General features: G+C 33.0%; 1 protein-coding gene across 1 annotated transcript in view; it reads right to left on the bottom strand.

The window, feature by feature from the left end:
- Positions 1-849: 849 nt before the first annotated feature.
- LOC143253804 (putative RNA-binding protein 19) overlaps positions 850-27,394 on the bottom strand; it is a 38,929-nt gene continuing 12,384 nt past the window's right edge. The window contains exons 12-27 of the mRNA XM_076508213.1: positions 25,403-25,438; positions 25,151-25,226; positions 24,158-24,288; positions 23,726-23,783; positions 23,485-23,539; positions 22,675-22,771; positions 21,877-22,188; positions 18,512-18,607; positions 17,011-17,163; positions 16,102-16,168; positions 13,054-13,189; positions 10,792-10,908; positions 9,800-9,905; positions 8,371-8,497; positions 4,092-4,178; positions 850-1,069 (exon numbers count right to left, since the gene is read on the bottom strand). Coding sequence (XP_076364328.1) covers positions 4,123-4,178; positions 8,371-8,497; positions 9,800-9,905; positions 10,792-10,908; positions 13,054-13,189; positions 16,102-16,168; positions 17,011-17,163; positions 18,512-18,607; positions 21,877-22,188; positions 22,675-22,771; positions 23,485-23,539; positions 23,726-23,783; positions 24,158-24,288; positions 25,151-25,226; positions 25,403-25,438 — 1,623 coding nt within the window. The 3' untranslated portion in view covers positions 850-1,069; positions 4,092-4,122. The remainder of the gene's footprint in view (positions 1,070-4,091; positions 4,179-8,370; positions 8,498-9,799; positions 9,906-10,791; positions 10,909-13,053; positions 13,190-16,101; positions 16,169-17,010; positions 17,164-18,511; positions 18,608-21,876; positions 22,189-22,674; positions 22,772-23,484; positions 23,540-23,725; positions 23,784-24,157; positions 24,289-25,150; positions 25,227-25,402; positions 25,439-27,394) is intronic.

Below are 27,394 nucleotides of genomic sequence, written 5' to 3'. Positions count from 1 at the left end.
TCAAACCATGAAAAACAGCCCCAGACCATTATTCCTCCTCCACTAAACTTTACAATTGGCACTATGCATTCAAGCAAATAGCGTTCTCCTGACATCTGCCAAACTGAGATTCGTCCACCAGACTGCCAGATAGTGAAGCGTGATTTATCACTCCAGAGAACACGTTTCCACTGTTTCAGAGTCCAATGGCAGTGTGCTTTACACCACTCCAGCTGATGCTTGGTATTGTGCATAGTGATCTTAGGCTTGTATGCAGCCTGCTCGGTCATGTAAACCCATTGCATGAAGCTTCCGACGAACAGATCTTGTGCTGACGTTGCTTCCAGAGGCAGTTTAAAACTCGGTAGTGATTGTTGCAACTGTGGACAGACGTTTTGTACGTGCTACGCGCTTCAGCACTCAGCAGTCCCGTTCTGTGAGCTTGTGTGGCCAACCGCTTCGTGGTTGAGCTGTTGTTGCTCCTAGACGTTTCCACTTCACAATAACAACACTTACAGTTGACTGGTGCAGCTCTAGCAGCGCAGAAATTTGATGAACTGACTTGTTGGAAAGATGGCATCCTATGGCAGTGCCACGTTGAAAGTCACTGAGTTCTTCAGTACAACCCATTCTACTGCCAACGTTTGTCTATGGAGATTGAATGGCTGTATGCTTGATTGTATGCACCTGTTAACAATGTATGTGGCTGAAATAGTCGAACCCACTAATTAGAAGGGGTGTCCACATACCTTTGGCCATGTTGTGTATCTTGCGTTTCTATAATTATTTGTTTTCTCGAGTATAGTAAATACTACAAAAATAACATTTTTCGTGTCGATAATACAGAAATTTGGACACAAATCAATAATCTATAATGGTATCAAACATTTTTTAATGATTTTAGAAGCCCTGATAAATATTTTATAAATAAACAATTTATTTTCCACGAAGTGTTTTATATTTTCGCTTCCATTTTCATTCCTTAATTCAGGAACTGTTTGACAGGTGTCTCTTTCTCTCACAAACACAGTTTGAACAGACGACATCGCTAGTGAAAACCAGGCTTAATAAATTTCTGGTAACGAAAAACCTGAAGAAATGGAGAAAAACAAAAGAAGTTTCAAAAAATGAAAAAAAAAAATCGATATTTTTCTTAAACTTCACTAGGTGTCTCTTTTTTATTGAAATTGATGGTTCATATCTTATTAGTTTCTCACTCATCAATAAAATCTTTCCAAGCTTCGAGACTTATTGGAATTGACGATTTAAACATACACTTGACGCAGATGTATCACACGCAATTATCAAGAACTTGAGAGTGAAAGCAAAAGTGTAACATAAAATAAATACGACATCCAAAAGATGGCAGCACTATCGTGAAGGTTCAATGAGGCATCTGTGATACATATAGTTGTATTATCAGCTAGCGAGACAGAACATATTTATATACACGATTAATGTGCGTCTTACAAATGAATAAGATTTTTGTATTATTCTACAGTCTAGCAATGTTTTATCTGGTTAGATTTCTACGTACACCCATCTGAATACACTTAACTATTCCAGAAATTACGTAATTTACTATACTATTAATCCATACAACGGCCACATCTGGAAGACCTTGCGCCGCTACGCTACTTTTCTTTTAAGAAAAAATCTAGAAAGGGCAAAGTATGATAATGCAACGAAAAAATATGGAAGTTAAGCCTTGTTCTTAAATACTGAGTAGTTCAAAACACGAAGTGTTTTATATTTACACTCATGAAAACAACAGTTGCAATTTTAACGAGCATTTGAAACCAGATTGTAAAATACTAATAATAAACAAGAAGACACAATATAGACTCAAGTAAAAAATTCATTTATCTGTGTATGTTTTCAGAATAACTATCTTTGTATACTAACTGTACATCAGTAACGGTGTTTGGTTTGATAACATTAAATGGATGACTCCGATTGTCGGATTGGTGAAATAACAAACGATATTAAGAGTACGAAGTTCAAAAACTTGAAAAATAAAAAAAATATATAAAGAAATATATTACAAAATATAAATAGAAAAAATCAGTTATTAAGAACTCCTGATCACAAAATAAACTATTTTGATAAGATATCTAGTGAGATGTACACCCTTGTGCAAATTAATTGAAACAAGTCGGAAAATTACGATTTTTTCAATTTTTTTGCGTTTTATTTCTGAGAATCCAAAACTTACTCACAAATGACCACCATAATTTCTCAGAAGTTCATTAATTCTATATGGCATCGAGTCCACTAATTGACTGCAATCTTTACCAATTTTTGGATCGCGGTACCACACCTCAATTATGGCCTCAATTAGCTTATCTTTCGTAGTACAGTCTTTTCCCCGAAGTCTTTCTTTACAAATCGCCCAAAGATTTTCAATAGGAATTAAGTCCAGAGAGTTTCCAGGCCAGTCCAGCAAATTTATTCGCGTTGTAGTCATAAAATTCCTCACAAGTTTCGATGAGTGGCACGGAACCAGATCTTGCTGAAAAATGCCAGATCCATCTGGAAATCTCTTTTTCAATTCTGGAACGACTCTCTCTGCAAAACATCGATGTACTGTGGTCCTCGCATCAAACCTTCTTCGATATGTAAGCCTCCAACGCCATAGTAGCTGAAAAAGCTCCAAAACATCTTCTTCAAGGGATGTTTCACGAACTGATTGATGTGAGATTCTCGAAGTTTCTCACCTGTAGATTTGCCAACATGCAGACTTCTTTGACCTTGTATGAAGAAATGTCACTGAATAACACCTTCCTCCATTGTTCTTGCGTCCAGTTCTTGTATTTCAGACCCCATTGATACCGTTTTTTCATTGAGTTGGTAAAAGTTATTTTTTGACTGGTCACCTTGCCCTTCTAACGCAATTTCGAATGACGTAATATTCCTTAAAATTTTGTCATATATTCCCAAAAATATATCGACCGTACTGCAAAACACAGCTAATGACGCCTTCTGTGTGAAAGAAGGACAATTAAAGGAAATAAGAGGGTTCAGCGAGCCTACACCGGCCGCCATGCTGTAAATATTGTAAAATGACCATTTGTTTCAATTAATTTGCACAAGGGTGTATTATAATACACAAGAAAAAAAATTATTAGAACACCACTCGTGTCACTAACGATGTTTTCGACCGTAATCCTGAAAACATTTTATTAAGTTCGACCAGTTCATGAGATTTAAGCTAGTCCTAAATCCACGCACAACATATATGTTTAAACTAACGTTATAAAGCACATAAATTATTATTTTTAATTTAAAAATAAACACACAGGAATGACAACAGTAAAAATGTCACAAAGAATATGGAGTACAAATTAGCTATGATTACTTCACCATAATTCAATTAAAAGCTGTGGACATGAAAAAAACTTTGTCCTCATTCCTACTACAATTACCCAATAATCCAAAATTATAACATTTTAGTTTGCACTATTTTTATTCCAGAACTTGTTATGTAGAGTAGAATACAGCTACCACAAGTTTTCTTTTGTGTATTTTGAGGAAGGAGTGTTATATGTTCGTAACACTCTAGCACATAGTCGTTATCGTCTTAGACATATGTGTGTGTGAGTAAAGTGGTGGGAGAAGAGGTTTTGTTTGTTTTGAATAAAGCTACTCGAGGGCTATCTGCGCTGACCGTCCCTAATTTAGCAGTGTTAGACTAGAAGGAAAGCAGCTTGTCATCACCACTCTGGGATTGACCGTCACATTATAATGACCCCACGGCTGAAAGGGCGAGTATGTTTGGTGTGACGGGGATTCGAACCCGCGACCCTCGGATTACGAGTCGAGCGCCTTAACCACTTGGCCATATCGGGCCTTGTTTGTTTCGAACCTGGGGTAGATTAAATATATCTATGTTCACGTTAAAGGTGATACTGTTGTAACTATATTATACACCAGACAAAGATAAAAGCTATTTATATTATTATCTGACCGGTTAAAATGTATACCCAATCTATTGTTAATCGTATTTAGAGATAGACAAACGAAGTTAAATATATTCATCGACGTGTTGTTTTTACGTTATTGTCAGTTTAATTATTTTTAAAAAGCATACATTCGTTCTACAAATAACTTACAAAACTGTCTTGCCGTCATACTTGAATGTCTTCAACCATCTAATTCTGCCATTAGTGACGACTTCTTTACTCCTTTCGATATAGAACCTGAAGAAGAAAAAAAAGCAAAGAATGAACTTTAAATAAATCGGTCTTAAGATTAATGATGAAGATTAGTGGAAAAATTTCAGTCCAATTTACAATAAGGTGGGGTATGAAGCGATTAAATCAAAACCAAAACCATTGGAGAAAGTAAGACAACAACAACGACAAACCATCATGGCTTCCATTGATATCCCATTCTTCCTTCGAGTAATTAACATAAAACGTATTAACTGGGAACTTCCAAACATAACAGAATCCCAGTAGTCGAGAAATCGTTTTCTAATAAAGGGATCAGAAAAAAGGAGGCGCAACTAAATTTTGCTATGTAACAATAACGGGAAAAACAGTGATATAATCTGTGTATTAATACATATCACGACGTGTAACTTTCTACTTTCATACACGTGCAGGGTAGATCGAATCGAAATACAATAATTTGCTAATTCTCGAGTGTAACGTGCTATGTACGTGACAAGCTAAACTGTATGTACATTTGCGCTATACAGAAGCCGGTTTGTGAATTTGTTGTACTTTCTCCTTCGGTGGTCGTTTCAATTTTTCTATTATTCTTGGGCCACGTGCAACACGAGTAGGTTTAGAAAAAAAAATCAAGTTTCTGTGTGTGACGTGGCCGCGATGCAACACAACGCAGGAGACCCCCTCCCTTCGCCTTCTTTGGTGTTTGGATAAATGCACGTGACAATGACGACAGTTCGCGCGTTCTCTGGAGGAAGAGCAGCGCAACCTGGTATTTCATTATGTCATCGCTCAACTGGATAACATGAAATGAACACGAAGGGAAGGGGCTTAAAAGAGGAAAGGATATGGTAGATTACAAAGTGAGGAGAGAACCAAAGTGGACAACACAGAACCAAGAAACGGGTCTGTTCAAATCTCCATCAATCAAACGTACGTAACACACAACCGCAAACACATACACTCCTACAGAAATTTCATGAATATATATATAGTGGCTCCCTCTAACGTGGCATTACCACTCAAACTGTCAAACATATCGTTACAAACATTAGAAAATCAAAATAATTCTTACTTAACGATGGGTAACATTAGTAACAATAGCTGCACTTCCACTACTATACGATGGGTAACATTAGTAACAATAGCTGCACTTCCACCACTACGATGGGTAACATTAGTAACAATAGCTGCACTTCCACCACTACATGATGGGTAACATTAATAACTAACTAAGCCAGAACTGTTACAGTTGACAATACCCTACAAGGTGACCTTCACATATCTAGCAACCAAATTAACTGCCCTGAATGTCATCTATGTCACATTAATTAACACTTATAACTCTCATTCTGTGTCAACCGTCTGGGTTTTTATTATAGAAATAAATATTTCAGCACAAAACATATTTAAGTCATGAAGAACACTCGAAGAAAGTATGAATTGTTTCTTCATAAGTGATGTGGCCACCATGTCAACACACACAACACATGTGAATTGATTTGTAGCTACTTTACTTATCCAAGAGAGGCCCGGCATGGCCAGGTGGTTAAGGCGCTCGACTCGTAATACGAGGGTCGCGGGTTTGAATTCCCGTCATACCAAACGTGCTCGCCCTTTCAGCCGTGGGGTCGTTATAATTCGATGGTCAGTCCCACTATTCGGTGGTAAAAGAGTAGTCCAAGAGTTGGCGGTGGGTAGTAATGATTAGCTGCCTCCCCTTTAGTCTTAAACTGCTAAATTAGGGACGACTAGCGCAGATAGCCCTCGAAGAGCTTTGCGCGAAATTCAAACCATACCAAACTTATTCAAGAGTTAAATCGTAAAGCCAGGAGGCGGGAATGTAGCAACAAGTTGTAAACTGTTGACAGTAGCAGTGTCTGTCTGTGATTATTCGTTTTTTGTTTGTTAATTCACTCTTTTAAAGATTAACTTAATGCTAGCTCTAGTTACTGGTCAATGACACCCTGGGAGTCGAAAGAAACTTTTTTCTCTCCTCTTTACCACTTCCGTGTCAGACTTTGTTGCTGCTGATCGCTAGGTTATATTGCTATGTCCGTCGCGAGAAATTGAGCCCCGGATTTAGCATTGCAGACCAGTAAATTTACCGTTGTCCCACCAGGGGCGTTGCTAATCGATATCATGTGTTATAACCACGTGTTTAGTACTATAAATAACTGAATTTATTATCAACCTTCTGTCACAGACTTCTATACTTTAGTACAATAACCAGACTGATATAATGCACAACGTAAACCATCGGCCTTTTTTGGTTTTGAAATTCGCGCAAAGCTACACGTGGACTATCTGCGCTCGCCGTTCCTAATTTAGTAGTGTGAGGCTAGAGATAAGGCAACTAGTCATCTCCACCCACCGCCAAATTTTGGGCTACTCTTTTACCACCGAATAGTGGGATTGATCATCACATTATAACGCCACGGATGAAAAGGCGAATGTGACGGGGATTTGAACCCACTACCCTAGGATTATGAGTCGAGTGCCTTAACCACGCGGCCAGGTCTTCTTTGTCCCCCAGTTTCACACTTCAGTATTATAATCGTTCGCAGATTGGCTCTTGATTTTGGACCTGACGACCTGGGTTCGAGTCTGTGCGATATCACAAAATGTTCCTCGTACATTAAGCTGCGGATGCTTCATAAGAGTCACAGTCAATCAATATACATGGTAGGGTTGCTGACTTGTGAGTAGTTATAAAATTAGGGGTAGCCTTGGCAGCTTTTCAATAAATATAAATATATTTACGTATTATAACAAGTTTGAGCAACTGGAATTTTTCATAATTGGTTTCACACAATTATTTTAATTATATCCACTAATTACGTCCAAGGTATAGCTATACCTATTACAAACCATTAATTAAAACCTCAATAAAACACGAATATTATAATGTCAAAATCATATGCGAAACAAAGACTGAACTTTTTGCAATATGATGGAATCTCTGAAACAGATAAACTAAAACTCACAATCGGTAGTTTAAACGTACCAAATAACAGTCAGATCTTGTTTTGTTAAACCTCGTATTCCCAGACTTGTTTTAAAACCGTACACTGCCATTAGGGTACGCGTGTTGTCTGTCGTTCACTATCAGTAAGATGCACTACATCAGCGTTTTCCCAATGTGTGAGAATGCAAGCGATTAGGCTAAACAGTGCAATAATGTAAAATTAGGCGTTTTTTAAAATTAATTTTAAAATCTTATTATGATTAATTTTAACATTTTATTAATATTAATATATTTTATGAATGAAAATAAGTAATTACTACAACGCTTGTTTTGTTTTTTTTTTTTAATTTCGAGCAAAGCTACTCAAGGGCTATCTGCGCTAGCCGTTCCTAATTTAGCAGTGTAAGACTAGAGCGAAGGCAGCTAGTCATCACCTCCCACTGCCAAACTCTTGGGCTACTCTTTTACCAACGAATAGTGACATATAACGCTCCCACGGCTGAAAGGGCGAACATGTTTGGTGCGAGCAGGATTCGAACCCGCGACCCTCGGATTACAAGTCGAACGCCTTAACCCACCTGGACATGCCGGTCTGCTACTACAATGCATTTTAATGAGTATCCATTTATTCTTTCATTCATAAAAAAAAGAAAGCGAGAAACCATATTTATTGAAGGAGGCATCAAGGATAAATGTTGTACTACTACATCCTGCAATGTAACTAGTGTTTGTTTCAACGTAAAGAACTGACGAAAAAGTCAATCAAATTTGCTTCAGCTAATTATAAGAATTTGATTTTTATGAAGGATTCATTCGCATAACTGGAAATATTCACATTAGATGTCAATAGAACAAAAATAAACACAAAAATAAATTGTTAATTTTGTACTGTTAACACAATAAGCAGCAAGATTTTTTTTTTTTTTTCACATTTACGATATTATCATGTACGTTTAGTCTACGTTACCTATTCTAATTACTGCTAAATTTAGGAAAGCTTCCGCCACCTATCCTTAAAAATTATATTAACAATACAAATTCATATTTGGCTGAAATAGCTTTTGAGGTATAAAGCTGTTTTTGAGGAAAATACACTTTTAAGTAAATATGCCAAAACATAGCACCAGACAGTGGTTGAGCTATAACAAGTGCGATTTTTTTTTTTTAAGTTTACATTAATTTATGAAAAATATAAATAAAACATTTAAATGCAAGTTTTAAATTACATGATGTGTTACTAAAACCTATTACCATCGTGGAAATGTTCTGCTGTTCTTTTACGCAATGTTTCCACTTCAGTATCATCAGTGTCTGCCCATTCTAACACCAGACGACGGCCATAAAGATGAGTGCTATGACAAAGTGCCTTAAACGCCCTCTGGAATATATATACACAAAAATTCATAATAAATAAATAAACACATTTTATCAAATCTTGCATTTGCCTTTAATAAAAATGTATCCATAAGAACATTCTCTACATTACCATATATCTAACAGTGGTCAGTTTCGTGGTACAAAGTTTGCAAATTCAAGACTTTTTCATAACCTTGAGCAAGACGTTTTGTACACTAAGTGTTTTTAGTCTACCCAGATGTATAATGGACACTAACATACAGTGGAAGATAACGTCTGATGGCTGATGGACCAGCATTATCCAAACTAGAACGTATTTTCATTCACTTACCCCACTACAACCAGAGGTCAACATTGAATCTTATGTGTCATTCAAGATGGATTTAAACTCATAATGTTCAGAGATTTTTAGTATTAAGTACAATCGACCAGCCTTATTATAGTGTCACCTGGTAGCTTACATCAGCTATATTATGATAAAGTTTGGTTTTCTCAGCATACTTTGTTTTTCCTCTTGACTTATTTGCACCTTCTACTGATGAACGAGGTTACAATTAGTTCCAAACAACAAACATAATCGCATAAAATTCTGCCTATGTACAACTTCTTACTTAAAAATTAAAAAAACAAACTTATTATATTCTTAATTAATTTAAACCATAAAAGTTACTTTCTTTCATCTGTCCTAAAACCTAAACCACTCTTTATGCATGTTCTTGTACTGACAGATGTGAAGACTTAATACGTTTGGGCCAGGTGTCATCCAGTGTTTTGCTTGTCAGTTGTGGGCTGAAGAGTCTTAGGTTTAAAGCACAATGTTTGCTTGTTAAATTTTGCACAAAGTTACTCAAGGGCGGTCTGTCCCTCATTATGAAGGACTAGAGCTTTTGGGCTACCTTGTCAGACCAAATTACGGAACTCAATTATCACTCTTATAGTGCAACCCTTGCCCTAAAGTGCAGTATGTGATTTTTGTTGTAAAGGTTTTCCATTATTAGAATACCTTTTAAATAAACTTACCACCTCTAAAAACACATCATTTGCTTTTTCAACCATTTTTATGTGACAAGTATTGTAGGTACAACGAACTAAAAGCATGCGTAATGAAAATTCTTTTTCTTTTAATAATTAATTATAAATAAAAGTAATATATTAAGTGCTCATGTAAGCAATTTGTTCATTAACAATGAAAAAAGCAGTTTTTCTAACTGGATTAACTTCAGTTGAATATTTTCAAACTAAAAATAAATATTCTAGAATCTTTGGAGGTTCTTTGGGAATGGCATCTGAAAATATGCAGCACGTTTGCCTCAGGTTTTCTTACCTTTGCATCATTCCTTGTCAGGAAATCTACAAACCCAAAACCTCTGTGTGTTCCTGTTCCAGAAAACTTTTTTGGCAATCGAACAGCTTTCAGTTCTCCAAACACACTAAAAATATTGTAAAACAAATAAATAGTTTTCATTTTATGAAAGCATTGTAAAATTCCTACTGGTCAAAAAGTCTAGTCATAGTATATAATGGAAAAACTTTCTTTTTTAAATTACATATAATACACAGTAAAAAGGAAACTCATAGTTTTAAACTCTAAAATAAGTTTCATAAGTGATAACACAGACCAGTATCATAAATAAAGAGCCTTGCTGACACATCCTGGATTTACCATAAGATATTTGTTTCTTTTTGAATTTCGCGCAAAGCTGCATGAGGGCTATCTGCACTAGCCGTCCTCAATTTAGTAGTGTGAGACTAAAGGGAAGACAGCTGGTCATCACCACCCCCCATCAACTTTTGGGCTACTATTTTACCAATGAATAGTGGGATTGATTATCACGTTATAATGCTCCTATGGCTGAAAGGGTGAGCATGTTTTGTGTAAAAGGGATTCAAACCCACGACCTTTGGATTACAAGTTGAGTGCCTTATCCACTTGGCCATGCCAGGCTACTCCAAGTTGAAACAAAGAATAATACCCTCTCCCCAGCTCACCCATATGTGAAAAAAAAAGTGTATCCTGATGTAATTGCTATGAGTAAATTTCTCTGTGACAAACAGTAAATGAATAAAATTTTGAATTACTGATCAAAAATTTATTTTAATATGTTTAAAATTTCCTTATAAAGTTATTTTTTTCCACTTGTAAAAAGTTCCCCATGATGCAAAGTGGAAACATTTGGAATGTAGATGAGGAATTTCCACAACTGCTGTTTGTGTTTAAATTAGCACTGCATTTTAATTGGATGTGTTATACATTTCGTATTTCAGTAACAAAAAGTGTAACGTAAGATAAGAAGATACAGATCAGGATACACATGCCTGAAAAGTTCCTGAACTTCCTTCTTAGTTGCTTGAAAAGGAATGTTACGGATCAGGATCTTGGAGCTTTTCTGCTTTGAGACTTTGGCTTTTTTTCTTGACGTGGTTGGTGTTTGTCTGCACAAAGAATAAAATATTAATTCACCTGATACAACCGCTACAATATAAACTCGTTAAAGAAAAGATGTGTGATAATCCAGGTGTTCAATACAAAATGAAATAAAATATTAATATATAAGTTATCTATCTTAAAATCTATTGATGATAAGAAACAAAGAAGTATCTAAAGTAGTGCATTGAATATCAAGTTATAAACATTAGGCCTAGGTGGATATGCTATTAAAGCAATATACACCGATATTAATTCACCTGATAAGACCACTACAATATAAACTCATTAACATACATTATGTGGATTAATGAAAAGATGTGGGATAATCCAGGTATTCAATACAAAAGGAAATAAAATATTAATATATAAGTTATCTATCTTAAAATCTATTAATGAAAAGAAACAAAGAAGTATCTAAAGTAGCACGTTGAATATCAAGTAATAAACATTAGACCTAGGTAAATATGCTATTAAAACAATACACACATTGATCAGAAAGAAACCTAATTAACAACAATGTAGTCTATTATTGGGTTGAGGAATAATTCGTGAGCGTTTTTTTCCAGTTAAAAAAATATATTCATAAATGAAACGCTTTCGCAAAATATTTCATGTCATTTGGTAGATAATTTTTGCTCTAATAGATGGTGTGTTTGATTTTCATATGTCTTTAATTTTTGCTTTCATTTTCAGCTCATTAAATGGAATGTCAAGTGGACAAAATCGAGCATTTTCAACACCATCTGCTTTTCGCATTTAATTTCTTGCAATTTCGTTTAAAACAATGCATACTATATACCTAGGTATTACATGAAATAAAGTATCATAATAAATGTTTTGGGTGTTTTGCATGTTTTCATGCATTGAAGTATAGTATAGTCTTGCATGTAATGCTTGAATGAAATTATTTAAAAACGCTCACGAATTATTCCTCAACCTAATAAATTATTTTATATTCTTTTCATCAATCAATTCACAGTTTTACATTTAATATGCACACAAAGACAGAGTGAATACTCAATTGTTGTTTTACATAAAATATTAGTGATTTCATTTTGAATCTTAAATTGGTGAACAATTGTTGTCCTTGTTTTACTGTACAGCATTCTTACTGATGTGACAATTTTTAAGACTGTGCGTTTAGCCTTGAAGTAGTTTTTTAACCAATTTGTTGCACTTGTATAAAAACTCCCAACAATCTAAATGATATTTGTTCAAACCAAAAAACAAGATGACAAAATGAAATTCATAATTAACAAATGTATTTTCACAATCATGAGATCAGTACATTCATATTCTCATACCAAAAATAAAATTAAAATTTAACACTTTCATTCCCAAGGTCATATTCGTTGAATATCTCTTTGGCCTAACTTTAATTTTTTTAAAGAATAATTTTTCTACCGGGTTTAGGGTTATTAGATATAAATATAGTTTTTGCTATTTTCAAAAAAATTAGGGACATGAGCCTCTATGAAAGTCCATTTACTTCCAAGACCATGTCAGTTATATAATTTTTGTTCTAACAAGAGGCATATTTTAATTTTTGTAATAAAGAACCCACTTGAGAAATAAAAAAAAATAATGACTTACAACTGAAATGTTTGTTATGTAATATATATATAACCATTCTTTGTATTGTGATACAATGCATGTGTACAGAAGCAAGTGTTTCTCTACCTAATCATTACTTCAAAATCATAATAAAAGCTTAAAGAATAAGCCTTATGAATCAGACTCAAACAGCCCCTCACAAAGTACCATGAATCACACTTGTGCAATGTGTAGTTGACATGTTGTGTGTCACTCATATGTGTTGATGAGGTACACTTCCGTAAAACCATGTCACTCAGAAGTGACAAAAAAAAATCCTGCCAGTTTCACATTTAAAGTGGCTTCAAAAGTAAAAAAATAAATAAATAAAAAATCCCAATTTAATAAAAAAACTTGTTTTACTTATCACTATTGCTAAAAAACTCTCTTACAGAATGATTAATAGTATAAGTTAAGAAACTCAAAATATTGATATAGCTTCATATCATTAACAAATATATAGATTACAAACACCTCTTACATTAAAAATGATCACTTTTTAAAGGCAGTTTAAGAACATCCTTGCACTACAGCAATATAGGCAAGCTCTTACTTACAGGGTGGCTCGATGTGAAAGTTTCAGCTCAAGAGCATGGCCATCTAACAAGGAATGTTGTAGTTCCTTTATGGCTTCTTTTGCAGAATCTTTATTCTTAAATTGAACAAAACCATATCCCATGGAAAGCATATCACCTGCAAAAAAAAAAAAAAAAATATGCACATTTTTCTTTCTTCAAGTTGCTCAAAGTAGATTGAAAAAGGGCTAAGAAAGTAAGTTATAGACTTTTCTATAACTAATTTGAGCTTTATAGTTTTTAATTTATCTGATATAAATTCTTTTATGATATTAATGTTTGTTTGATAGTTTAAAGTTTTAATTTCGTGCATTTTTGACAAACTTATTCTGCATCATTTCAAGTTCCACATAAAATGTTTAGATAAAAAAATCTAATTGTTAAATTTTATTTACATAAGGAATGAATAGGTAAAACCCAGTTGCAGATTTGTAACACATATACCATACCTAAAACCAATAATAAACAGGTGCACACACACTATGACAATAATTTTTACTGAAATATTACAGTGTGATAACACTTAACAAAATAAACAATTCCAAAATGCAACAAATGTCTACAAGTAATCACAAATCTAACTATATTTTTGGTCCACACACATACACAGAGTTGAAACACATCTATGATAGAAAAATTAAACAATTTTATCCAGCCAAACTTAAATAACTACCTCTGTTTTTAATATAGTTTTCTTTACACATAGAATTTTATAGTTTTTAAACTGCTCTTCTTACTCTAAAAAAATTAAGCTGTTTGTTTGAGTGACAGTTGACTCACGATTCATCATGTACTGAGCTATAAAAAGTATTTACAGTTATAACAGAAAGTGTTCGTACCCGTGTCCCGAGTGGTGTTTTGCTAATAACTTAAAAATTATCACGAGTAGGCTAATAGAAATATAGTATACTCTAAATATTATACTAACACACATCTACATACATTTTTATGTAAATTAAACAACAAATAAGCTGTTTATGAACAAATAACCAAAAATAGGAGGAGCAGAAAGTGTTTGTACAGTTCAGAACGTGTGAAAAAACTGATATTCCCGTAAACATTTTGTTTAGTTTGGCAAATAAACTACATTATAGCATTCCAGAACTAGACACTGGGTTCATAATTATTGGAATTTAGCCAGCAAAAAATATACTTCCAGAAATTTAGCACCATCTCCATCATGGAAAACAGGAAACAACTGTCCAGTGATTTAAAAAACGAATTATTGTAAAATACAAGCCTTGTGCGTCTCTTTCCAGTATTGATACGCAACTTAATGTGCCGAAATCTACTGTTCAAAGCATAATTGCCAAAGTTTAAGCTCACAGGATCAACTGCTAACCTTCCTCGTTCTGGACGCCCCACCAAAATTCCAGAGAGAACCAAGAGAAAGGTTCTCAGAGAAGTTAGTAGGAACCCTTGTCTAACACGTAATGACATACAGAAAGTGGTAAGGGAAACTGGGATTGAAGTAAGCACCTTTACAGTTATGAACATGTTACATTCTTCTGGGTTCAAAGCATGCCATCCTTGTAGAACTCCATATTTAAAGCCTGTTCATTTAGAAGCACGATTATGGTATGCAAGAAAGCATGCAGATAAACCCTTTACCTATTGGAAAGGTATTCTTTGGTCAAACGAGACTAAAATCGAGCTTTTTGGCCGCAATGCTGTTCATTATATTTTCCATAAGAAGGGGGAATGAAATCATCCAAAGAACATCGTTCCTACAGTTAAACACAGAGGTGGCTCGATCATGCTATGGGATTTCTTCAGCTCTTCTGGTGTAGGAAGCATTTACTGCATCAACGGAATCATGAAAAAAGAAGAGTACGTTGATATATTAGGCACTTATATCAAGAATGATGCTTGGAACTTGTGGCTTGGGCGTCGTTGGATCTTCCAGCACAATAATGACCCTAAGCACACATCGAAATATGTGCAATCCTGTTTGCAGAGGAACCATATAAGCGTTCTGGAGTGGCCATCGCAGTCACCCGATCTCAACCCAATTGAAAACGTTTGGCATGAGTTAAAGACCAGGGTTCACCAGCGTCATCCAAAAAACTTGCAAAAGTTGGAGGCCTTCTGCGAAGAAGTATGGAAGAAAATACCAGTCAAATACTGTCAAACAATCATGGAGGGTTATGAGAAGTAATTCACCTAAAAGGCTACACAACTGACCATTAAAGTAGATGTACGAACACTTTCTGCCCCTCCTATGTTTGGTTATTTGTTTAAAAACAGTGTATGTGTCATTTAATTTACATAAAAATTTATGTAGATGTGTGTTGATATGATATTTATAATATAATATACTTTCATTATCCTAATCGTGATACTTTTTAAGTTATGAGGAAAAAACTACTCACAACGCACGGGTACGAACACTTTCTGTCGTAACTGTAGCTAGTGAGATAAAGAACACCCTTTTAGCTTTTTGTGGCTTAATATGCTTTAAAAATAAACAATTGCTAACCTTTAATCTTATAATGTATGATAACAAACAAAAGCTGACTATCGTGATGACAAGAAACTCACTTTGTTAACCTAAAGATGATCTAAGAAAGTCAAAACATTGTTCTGTTCTTTATTTCAATTAAAGTTCTAAGACTCATACCAGCTGTCTTGAGGAAAGCTGACTGTGAAACGAAAACAAGAATTTTTTTTCTTCTGAATATAAGGTCATGAAAGGCCATTTTAACTCGCTAACACCACCTGTTGTTTGTTAAACATTTCAGTTTCAAGTTTGGTATGGTGTGTGTACTCTCTACATATATAGCAATACATTTACATTAAACAGTTCATTTCTTTCCTCAACTCAAGAAACTTATACGTAACCGATACCTCTTAGTATAACAGAAATGTTTCTTACTGTAACTATTTTAAAAACCTGAAACATCACATCAATAGCAATATTTTCAGAGAGATGTAAGATGTAATTATTCATATTTTTGGTTTAAGAGACAGTGATTAACAGAATAAAAAAACTAAATGTGAAAGTTACACTTTCACAAAAGCATTTGTTACCTGGTTTTTTGACATTTTTTTTCCTAGCAATTGACACACTGTGAAGAGGCCCACATTTCTGAAAGTGCTACAACACAAGAAAAACACAATGTTACTTTTTTGTTACTTAACAACAAATAGGTGACTTTTCTACTTAATACAACATCAATGTGTGCTGCCTGTCTACTCACTTAAATTGCATATTCACATACTGCATGTTAACCTAATACACATGTAAACAGAGGATTTTTAAGATGAAAAACAACAACAAACAAATCTGAGATGCACTAAAATACATAACTGCAAGATTCTGACTTTAGTGCAACCAAGTGCATTATAACCATATTATCTCTAACAAAGAAATGGCCTTGAATTCTATTTTCTTATAATAAAAGTAGTTACTAGATAACTAGCAACAATTTTTAAATGAAATCTTAAAACAATATTGAACCCATCACACAGCAAACACTCCCAGCAGCAAAACCATGCCTGCTAACAAAAAACTCCCAGCAGCAAAAACATGCCTGCTGACAAAAACAGCCAACTGGCCCCCAGAGTGCACTCTTAGTTTTCATTTGCTCACCTGCAAAGATAAATTTCTAAACAATGTTCAAAGTACTTATTAGTCCATCACTGTAATAATTATACGGGACATATAGAGTACATGAATGGGGGTTTCAAGCCACAACTCCTATCTTACTTACAGAACTGTTGAAATTACCTGTACTTAAAAGTTTTATTCTACAGAAAATAAAATTTGTGAAAATCAAGGAAAAGCTCACGTCGAACTTTGTTTCAGGTAATTTATCTCTTCAATTAGAACTAATCTAACAAAACTTATTTTAAACCCAATATTCCTCATAGCCAGTAACACTTCTAATTTTCCATAAAGCTGTAATTTACCAGATATGACCACACTTATAAAAGTACCTCAGTAAGTGCTTTTTCTGTTGTGTCAAAGTTCAGATTCTTCACAAAAAGAGACGTATCTGGGTCTGGTTCTTCTACTTCATCAGCCAGTTCTTCCAGATTCACACTGAACTCATTTTCATGATTTTTCTTGTTTTCATCTTCAGGTTGTTCCTTTTGACACAAAGAAAAATTGATTATCAGTGAGTTTTTTTTTTATGTATTAGCTTATGTACAATAATAAATAAAATAATGTAGAGTTCTAAACTTCTGAACATCTTATAAACTGGATTGTAAAGCATCAAAGATATAAAAAGAGACAATTTTTATTTAAATGTATTATCAACCTGGGATGCTCAGGCTAAACAATGCAGTAGCCATAGAATCTGAACTACGAACTACTAAAACCTGTTTGAAAGTGACTTTTAAACTCCAAACTTTAAACGAGTTATTTTCATTCTTTTAACTCAACAGACAATGAAGTCTATGTTAATAGCTTAGGAATTATTAGGAATGTATCAACCCATAACTAAAGCATGTGACCAGTAAATATAAAGGACACAAAATGTACAGTTATACACAGAATTGTATGCACACGTTTGAAAGTATTTAGAATTTTAGGGATAAGGATATTTATTCAGAAAGATTTATATATATATATATATACATATTTCTGTAATCCAACAAAAACATGTTAATGGACAAGCACCAATGTGCAGTTTGGATGATAAAATTAAAAATAAAACCATAATGTGATGAATTCTATCATTAGAAGCAGAACTTTAAACCAGTGGTACTTGGTGAACATCTGTAATTACAGCATTGATAAAAATAACTTTACCTTTCACATATGTATCATTTATTACAACCATCCTTTGTTTGGAACTGTGGAGAGTGAAACAGCTTGTGAAAAGGTATGTACGTTTAACCAAGAAAACTACGAGTAACTTTGACATTTTCCCTGAGAAGTTCAGTTAGTCAAATATCAGTGAAACCTTCAACTATCTTTATTTTCCTCAGTCCTATAATTCTAACAGTAGATAACTGATGACATTTAATTCTGACCAGTAACATTAAACAACCAATTGTAAATTAACACCAGAACTTCAAACAACTAATTTATTGTGCAAATTCACAACACCAATGGAATACTATTTAGTTACCTACCTAGAAAATGGAAATGGCTCTTATTTTTAAAACAGCACAGTTATCCAAGACAGGGAATGTTTAGGACTTTACACCGTAGAGTCAAACAGTGTTTTCAAAAGTCCCTTTTTTTGTCCTTCCAGTCTTTATAATTTAACTAGTCACACTTCAATAATGGATATACTTTTATAAATTGGCAAAAAAAAAGGATTTTATTACTTAACCAAAGTCAACTTTTGTTTTACTTTCCTCAATAGAACTTATTACTGAACTTTATTACTTTTCTTAATTCACTCTAGCAGCACTAACCTGACATCTAGCAGCACTAAATCTGACATTTAAATTGTTTATATTAAGGAAATGATTTTATTTTTACCTCAGTTAGTTCTTCTTCCTTCGTTTGTTTGGTTACAGCAGGCATAGAAAACGTGTTTACTGGAGCCCATTCCAGGTATAAAGGGACATGGTGAAACTGTTAAATAAACACGTGCATCTTAGTGATGTAAAATTTACAAGCTAATCTTTATGTACATAAATATCTCTAACAACAGTGATATTCAACTAAAAATAATGCATTCTACTCATTATAAGTATAAATCCCTATTTATTTGTGATTTTGCATTTATAGCAATGAATACTATGGTTATCTGACAAAGACTCTAATTTTGTAACTACTGACCAGAGGGAATGCAGCCAGCCAGCAACACCCCATCATCCATCATTCTTACCAAGGGATTGACTGTTCCTCTTATAATGTATCCAGAGCTTAAAGTGCACAGAACATTTTGTGGTATCTCACATGTTCAAACCCAGCTTTCCAGCTCTGAAGTCTGGAGCTATATGTCAGGGTCAGCCTATACCTACATATTTCTAACTGAATAATTTCATTACTGTGTTGATTTTTAATTCTGACCTAAGAAAGCAGCTTGTCTCAATCAGAAGCTAATATTATTTTCCAAACATGGTGCATCCTTCAAGTAACTTTTCTGTCTTTTGTTAACTTCTGCTAATAGTAATATGTCTAAATGAATATATACAACAAAAATATTTGATTTCCATCTCACATGTACACTTATTCAAAAAATAAGGTACACAGAAAGTCACTGTAGTATTCTGGGATGAAATTCTCTTAAAAAAAGTAGAGTTACCCAACTGAGTGAGGTAGGCCTGTTTTTAAAAAAGGAAAAAAAAATATCTATATGTAAACAAATAAAATGATGAATCAGCTCAAGTAAGTTTTGGTTCTAGTACTGCCTTTAAAAATAAGTTCTGGTTCTAGTACTGCCTTTAAAAATACTTCCTGGTTCTAGTGCTGCCTAAAAAAAGGTTCTGGTTCTAGTGCTGTCTTTAAAAATAAGTTCTGGTTCTAGTACTGGCAAGTACTGGCAGAATTTCACTCCTGGTAATATTACATCTTAATTAATGACCTCAGTAACGGACATACACTTTTTTCTTCTATTAAATGTAACCTTAAGCCTACAAACATATGCATAAAAACTACAGTGTAAGACAACCTTAGCAAAATCTAGATCTAACTGTAAAATTAATAGTACAGTTTCAAACATATTAATGAAATTTCATTATATGTGTTGAGACTCAACCTTAATATTATTAATTTTTTGATACACCACTTACTATTGGTGGGTTCATGTAAAGCATCATATTAAATAACCCTTTTCATTTTGTTTTTTTCTGCATGTTAGAACAGTAGGCCTAATGAACTGACTAAAACAAGTATGTTAAATCATTCACTTTATGTGTACAATACACTGAAAAAACTAGCATAAATTAAGGGGCCTTTTATTAAACTATTTTTGCAGTAATTATGAGGAACTTTGCAGCCTAAAAAGTCATAGATCCAAAAGCAACTCAGAGCATAAACAGTTTAAAAATATATGTTTAAAATTCCAACAGAATCCATATAGATCTCCATCAGTAATTGTAGGCTTACCTCATCAGATGATTATACTCTTACTAACATCGTAAGAAAGTGATTAATTTATCAAACAGATATTCTAATTTTAATAACTTGTGATGTTGAGCCTGCTTAGCAAATTAAAAGTCAGGAAGATTAATATCTCTCTTAACCCTTTAAAATGTAAAAAAATTCTAACATTCAACATTACTGATAATTGATTTTTTTATTTAAACTATTCAACAGTATTATTACCAGGCCTATTTACATTACATTCTCTCATATTTATAACAACTCACTAGTAATACTACCAAGCCTATTGACATTGTACTCTCACATTTATAACATTCATTCATCAGCATTATTGCTAGGCCATATCTTACCATATATCTCTTATTTATAACTACTCATCAGGTATTTTTACCAAATTTACCGAACTTATACTCTATTATATTTATCACTAGTCATCTCATTATTAATAGGCCTACAGATCTTACAATTTCTCTAATATTTATGATTATTCACCTGTACTATTAAAAGGCCTGCTGACCTTAAATCTCTTTCTTACATTTGTGCTAACATAATTAAACCTTGCTTTATTCAGTTAATTTAAGCCTGATCCAAATAATGTACCATTTAGACAATGTGCTTATTACAATAATCTTACACCATTGCAGTTGGAAAGCAGCTTGTTATAGCTTAACTAGATATTTAGCTGATGAAGGTATCATATGGCCATATTTTGGAAAGGTTTACTTTAGCCTTCAAATTAATGACCTGTTTAAATGTAATTAAATATTGGTGGGGGTTCATATGTTGTATTTTACTGAGTAATTTTGTATGTTTGGTTGATACAGTGTTCATTATAAACTGTCCAAAACAGAGAAATAAGGTTACTCATTTTTTGCACAAAATATGTAGAAAATTCCACCAATAATTACAATATTGGTAGTATTTACTTTTATTTTTCCCATGTAACTTGCATTGTCATGGGCCTTTAAAGGAACAAAGTCATTGAAACACAAGCAATCTGGTACGTAAATGGATTAAAAATGTTTTTAAAAGCTAATGGACTCCCACTGGTAATTTTATGGTTAAAAACATTTTGTACAATGCAAAACAGCAATGTGGATAATAACATGGTAAAGAACAGTACTTAATAATATTACTACTAGAAGGATTATTGAATAAAAACAATAAATAAGTTAAAAAGAAAAATATGATAACTATAGACTTTCTTTTCAGGGACTAAGTAACTATTTTTGAAAACAAATAAACCCTTGTGATTTCAGTTCCAAATACTGAAACACATATCAAGTGTAGGTTGAACACAATCACATCAAGTTTGGCCATTATTATCTGTGTATCATTTAGTAAACCATTTCACCACCAGGAAAGATTTTTTTCATGAACACTGAGCTATAAAAAAATCTTGACAATATAAGATAAGATAAAAAGAAACTTGAAACATGAAACTGGACATAACAAAAATTCTAACTACACATTAAGTAGATGGGTACTAGGAGATCTACCACTGATGGAAAAACCATGAAATAAATCAGAAATAAATTGCATTAAAAACATATTATTAACATTTCACAGGTTAATTATATACATATTCAATTACATAAACAAACAAGTGACAAATGAGGCTTTGTTTTAGTTACTTCTATAAGTTAAGATGGCCTGGAATAAATGTACACCAATTAGTACCATTTCCAACCGTTACAACATTCTATTACATTTAACCATTATCCTAAAAAAATGGTTATTCAAAACATGTTTAGTATGTATATCTACGAATGCAAGTTAACATTTTAATACACCTTTGAATATGCCAGCTTCTGGTAGGCAACCCTTGCTTCTGCTGGTTCCTGAAATTCTACGATGCAAGTTACACCAGTCGGTGGAAGAACTATTCGAGACACTTCACCAAACTTTGAGAATAACTCCCTCATTTCTTTTGGTTCAGTGTTAGCTGGCAAGTTTTTAACGAGGATGACGGTCTTACTTCTTTCTGTTGCAGGCTGGCTAAAGGCATCTAAGTGGACATTATTCCGCAGAAGAAAGTCTCGAGTTTCTGAGACAATTTGAGTTTCTCCTAGTGCCATTCGTACAGCCACGCTTTCAGTTGTTTCCTACCAGCAAATAAAGTATAAACTAGCTTTATAATATTACAGTGTTATTCTTCTAACACTGTATGTATTAAACAAGAACAGAAATAATAAAATAAACATCATCTGAGAAAATAAAATTTCATCATGAAAAGTTTTTCCAAACATAACAGTTGATAAAATAGGGAAGAACTATTAGTTTTTACAAATGACTACAAAAAAAGTTAATGTCTTTTATTCAATCAAATAAACTGGTTTAAACAACATTAGAAAATACAAATACATGACATTATAATAATAACTACAGCTGTATGTGAATGAAAAAATCATTTTTAAATATCATTCAAAATTTACTTTTCATCAGTCATTTCTTTAGGCTGGATATTAGATAGACATCTGTGTACTTCGATAAAAAAAAGAAATCACTATTTATCATCTTAAATTCAGTAATTTTAAAACTGAATGAGAAAAGTCTTTCATCAAATATAGCACATTAATAAATGCCCTTACCGTGTTCAGTAAATTCGATTTGGTCGTGTCGTATTTTTCTGCAATAATGTCAGCTACAGCATTAGCACCGAGAAATAATGAATTCCAGTTATGGGAGCTAATGGAAACATAGACATTTTTTCAAATGATGGTAACAGTAAGATGTTAAGACCATGGCATTACTGTTACTTAACTGTAAACAACCAAAAGAAATATGAAACTTAAAATAAACTTGTGCAAAAAGCTTCCAATGGACAACAGAACTGAGGAAAAAAAATAAAACGACTGCTCTCACTCAAAAATAATTGTAAAGAATCTTTTTAGTAAACCATAGAAAGAGCCTAGCTTTCTAAAACAGAAACCAAAAGCAGATGCCCTAGAAACTGTATTTGTTTTAATGAGACTTTTCCTACATTTATAGGAAGTATAAATACATTGTTTAATTTTCTTTCTCGTTGTTTTGTTTAAATTTAATATTATTGACATTACACAAAATCTATCAGAGTAACTTATGTTATTCAATGGTATACATTACTTGCCATTAACGCTAGAAATACAACATAAACAGCTGTTTTAATGGTACTCAGCACTGCCATTCTGTGATCATAAAATATACTGTGTTCACGTGTGAACAGAAGCAACATGGTAAATCATTCACATAAGAAATTCATTAAAAAAAAAGGCATAAAGTTTGTCACAAGAAGACATTCAAACCAAGCAAAAGTCAAAAACAGACACTGGTTATAATAACTGACAGTAAAAAAAGTTTCCAGAATTACAGGTAAAAAATGATTTACTCATTCAAAATGTTCAGTAAGGAATAACCCCTACCTTCCACTGGTGACTTTCAGTTGAACTTCTTTCTTCTTTTTATATGACCCATCACCTCATGTGGACAAAAAAAATAATGAACTGATAAAAACTTCAACGTATTTCTTCACCACTATTCCATAGGTTACAAAGTTAAGACGAGTCAACCATTTAATATAACCTTATTTTAATTATATAAACATTCTGATCCATCATAAATAAGTAAAAGTTACTATAAATAAAGTAACAGCATTTACTATACCTTCCACATCTTCCAAGCTCTTCTTGGCTTTTCCTGGTAGCAGATGCATTAATCGACCCTAGAAAAGAAATCTAATATGCTATAAAAATGTAAATAAATTCCGACTACAGATTTAAAAGCAAGACAGATTAAATACATTTTGCTTTATTCTAAATAAATACCCTATATAAAATCGGTACAGGAAAAAATAATCTCTCTCTCTCTCTTTTTTTTTTAAACTTTATTGCCACCTTTAATAAAAAATTACTAGTATGCTCTAGTGAAGTGTGTCAATGATACATCTGCAAATGGAAGCATCTTCTGATCCCATTATAGATCTGATGAGAAAAGGAAAACTTTACAAAATAACAGAACAATTTGTCAAAAATGAAAGTTAATTGCTGATACTGCTATTGTAAAAAAAAACTAATTCTCACCTTGCCACAGTTTTACCTGAAATATTTTGCCATCCAACTCAGAAAAAGCTTTGACTGCATGTTCAGGAAACATAAAGGTAACAAAGGCAAATCCTTTGCACTTTCTTGTAAAACGATCAATTGGTAAATGAACTTCAGTCAGTTTTCCTATTGGAAATCATCAATTGTTAGCTTACATTATGAAAAATAGTACGTCAATAAATAGTACATAAATAGCAGTTTACCTACTGATAATTAACACAAAGCATGCCCACAAAAAATAGTCTTGATAATAGCTGTTAAAAAATCACTTTTATCAAGTGCAAAAAAATCATTTAATAGCTTTTTATTATAAACATTCTCTCTCTTTTTCTTTTATTTTTACTGGAAGGAACTGAAAATATAACCTTTGAGTCCTTCTAGCCAAAAGACAGAGACCTTAACATTGAATTACTTGGTTATATATTACCATCCTATTCTTTCATTTCAATTCTGAAGTTTATTAGACAAAATCTGTGAGTGATTTAAAATTTTATGATTTCTAAAAAATAAAATAAAATAGAAATTAAAAATGTTAAATATTTATTACAATAAAAACATTTAATAATAAAATATATTTACGTGTATATAAGTATATATTATATATGTGTGTGTGTGTGTGTGTGTGTGTGTGTGTATATTTAGCACCAACAAATATTAATCTTTTGATTGAAAAAACATGCAGGTTCAAGAAGTCTTGATAGAAATGAATAAAAACCATATAACCCAAGTGCTTTCAAAGAGTGGACCTTTCTTCTTTAGAGGCAAACTGGGATTCATCAATTTGTCCAACTTTAGAAAGTGCTTAGTTTATAGGGTTTAATAAAATCTTATGATTAGGATATTAATTTTAACGAGAAAAATTAATATTTTATAGAAGATAAAAACACAGCTAATCATTAGCATACGAACACGTTAAAAAGCACATGAAAAACAAGAATGACAAAAATACTGGGAAATGTTTTCAAGTTTCTATGCTGAATTTTCTTACCATATTTACTAAATAGTTTTTCTATTTCCTCTTCTGACACAGAATAAGTCAAGTTTCGAACATAAATACGGCCCGACTGAAACAAAAAAAGCAATTCATGCTGCTTTAACATAAACAAGTTGTATAAAGTTGAAAACTTTCACTATGTGGTCTGAATTAATTTTTCTTCTTTACAAAAATAACTTGTTTCCTAGTTACACCAATGTTTTTATAAATTAACTTTTAATTGTCTTAAAACTTGTTAAAATTTACCTCAGCTACAGATTCCTCGGGTTCAGTTTCTGGATTCTGAAGAAGAAGAAAATATTCATGATGTTAGAAAAACGTGTAGATTTAAAAAGGTTTAGAGAGGTGAAATAAAAACCCTACAATGCAATTGTTTTGGAAGGTGGACCTTCCTTCTTCAGGGGCAAATTGATGATTACCAGCTTGTCCCTGAAGAAAAAAGGCCCACCTTTTGAAAGCACTTGGATTATATGGTTTTTATTTCACTTCTATAAACCAAATAAGATATTCGAGGAGTACTACATTAAAAGAAAACAAAAAAGTCATGTTATTTTCTGCATGTTAAATTAAGGTGTACGAAAACATGATCTTATACTATTTCTTCATTTGCATGGACTCATCAGTGTTGATAAAAGATATTTTCTATCATTAACAGAAATGCTCAGTGTTAAACAAAAGTTTAAAAGCATGAGAATAAATTCAATAAATATTTTTCATTCATTACCTGATAATACAGAAACATTTTATGAGGTCTTTCACAATTCTAAAACAGAATTATGCTTAAAAAACAAACAATACTCAAATTCTAGATAGTTACAATTTTTTTTAAATAGAAAGATACATTAGTTGACAATTTTAAAGTTTAGTAAATGATGTTATAAGCAATATTTGTAATGTTATAATTTGTTTAATTTAGATGTACACCCTTGTGCAAATTAATTGAAACAAGATGGAAAATTACGATTTTTTCAATTTTTTGCATTTTATTTCTGAATATCCAAAAATTACTCATAAATTAATACATAATATGACCGCCTTTATTTTTCAGAAGATCATTAATCCGCTTTGGCAACGCGTCCACGAGTTGACTGCAATCTTTACTAATTTTTGGATCGTGGTACCACACCTCAATTATGGCTAAAATTAGCTTATCTTTGTAGTACAGTCTTTTTTCCGAAGTCTTTCTTTACAAATCGCCCAAAGATTTTCAACAGGAATTAAGTCCAGGGAGTTTCTAGGCCAGTCCAGCACCTTTATTCGCATTGTAGTCATAAAATTCTTCACAAGTTTCGATGTGTGGCATGGAGCCAGATCTTGCTAAAAAATTCCAGAACCATTTGGAAATCTCTTTTTTTAATTCTGGAATGACTCTTCTCTGCAAAACTTCGATGTACTGTGGTCCTCGCATCAAACCTTCTACGATATGTAAGCCTCCGACGCCATAGTAGCTGAAAAAGCCCCAAAACATCTTCTTCAAGGGATGATTTATGAACTGATTGATGTGAGATTCTCGAAGTTTCTCACCTAGAGATCTGCGAACATGCAGACATCTTTGACCCTGTACAAAGAAATGAGTCTCATCCCTGAATAACACCTTCCTCCATTGTTCTTGCATCCAGTTCTTGTATTTCAGACCCCATTGATACCATTTTTTCTTCATTGAATTGGTAAGAAGTTGTTTTTTGACTGGTCTCCTTGCTCTTCTAACTCAATTTCAAATGATGTAATATTCCTCAAATTTGCGTCATATATCCCAAAAATAGATAGGCCGTACTGCAAAACACAGCTAATGACACCGTCTGTGTGAAAAAATTACTATTAAAGGAAATCAGTGGGTCCAGTGAGATTACACCAGCCACCATGCTGAAAATATTGTAAAATGACCATTTGTTTCGATTAATTTGCACAAGGGTGTAAGCTAGAAGACTTGAGGTCAAACAACTCCTAAAAATATATAGAAGTGTAGATTGTAAATACAATATTCCATGAATTATTATGAGGTAAGTTTAGTCAGCCAATGAAACGAAAAATAGTTAAGGGTATAAATAAGAGAAGTGGAGTTATTTGAAGATAAAGAATGAACCAGTCAGTGTTAGCTCTCATGGTTACTTTGTACGAGTTGATTTGTTAATGTGATTTGGAAAACAGCTCTATAGCAATTTTACTACAGTACAAGTGCTAAGTTTGTAGATGTGTTAAAGAATGAAACAGTCATTTATTATCATTATGTGGACTGGA

Source organism: Tachypleus tridentatus, chromosome 6 (genome assembly GCF_004210375.1).
Source record: "Tachypleus tridentatus isolate NWPU-2018 chromosome 6, ASM421037v1, whole genome shotgun sequence".
NCBI lineage: Eukaryota > Metazoa > Arthropoda > Merostomata > Xiphosura > Limulidae > Tachypleus > Tachypleus tridentatus.
The sequence above is the reverse complement of the archived record's forward strand: the minus strand, read 5'-3'. Positions and strand labels throughout refer to the sequence as shown.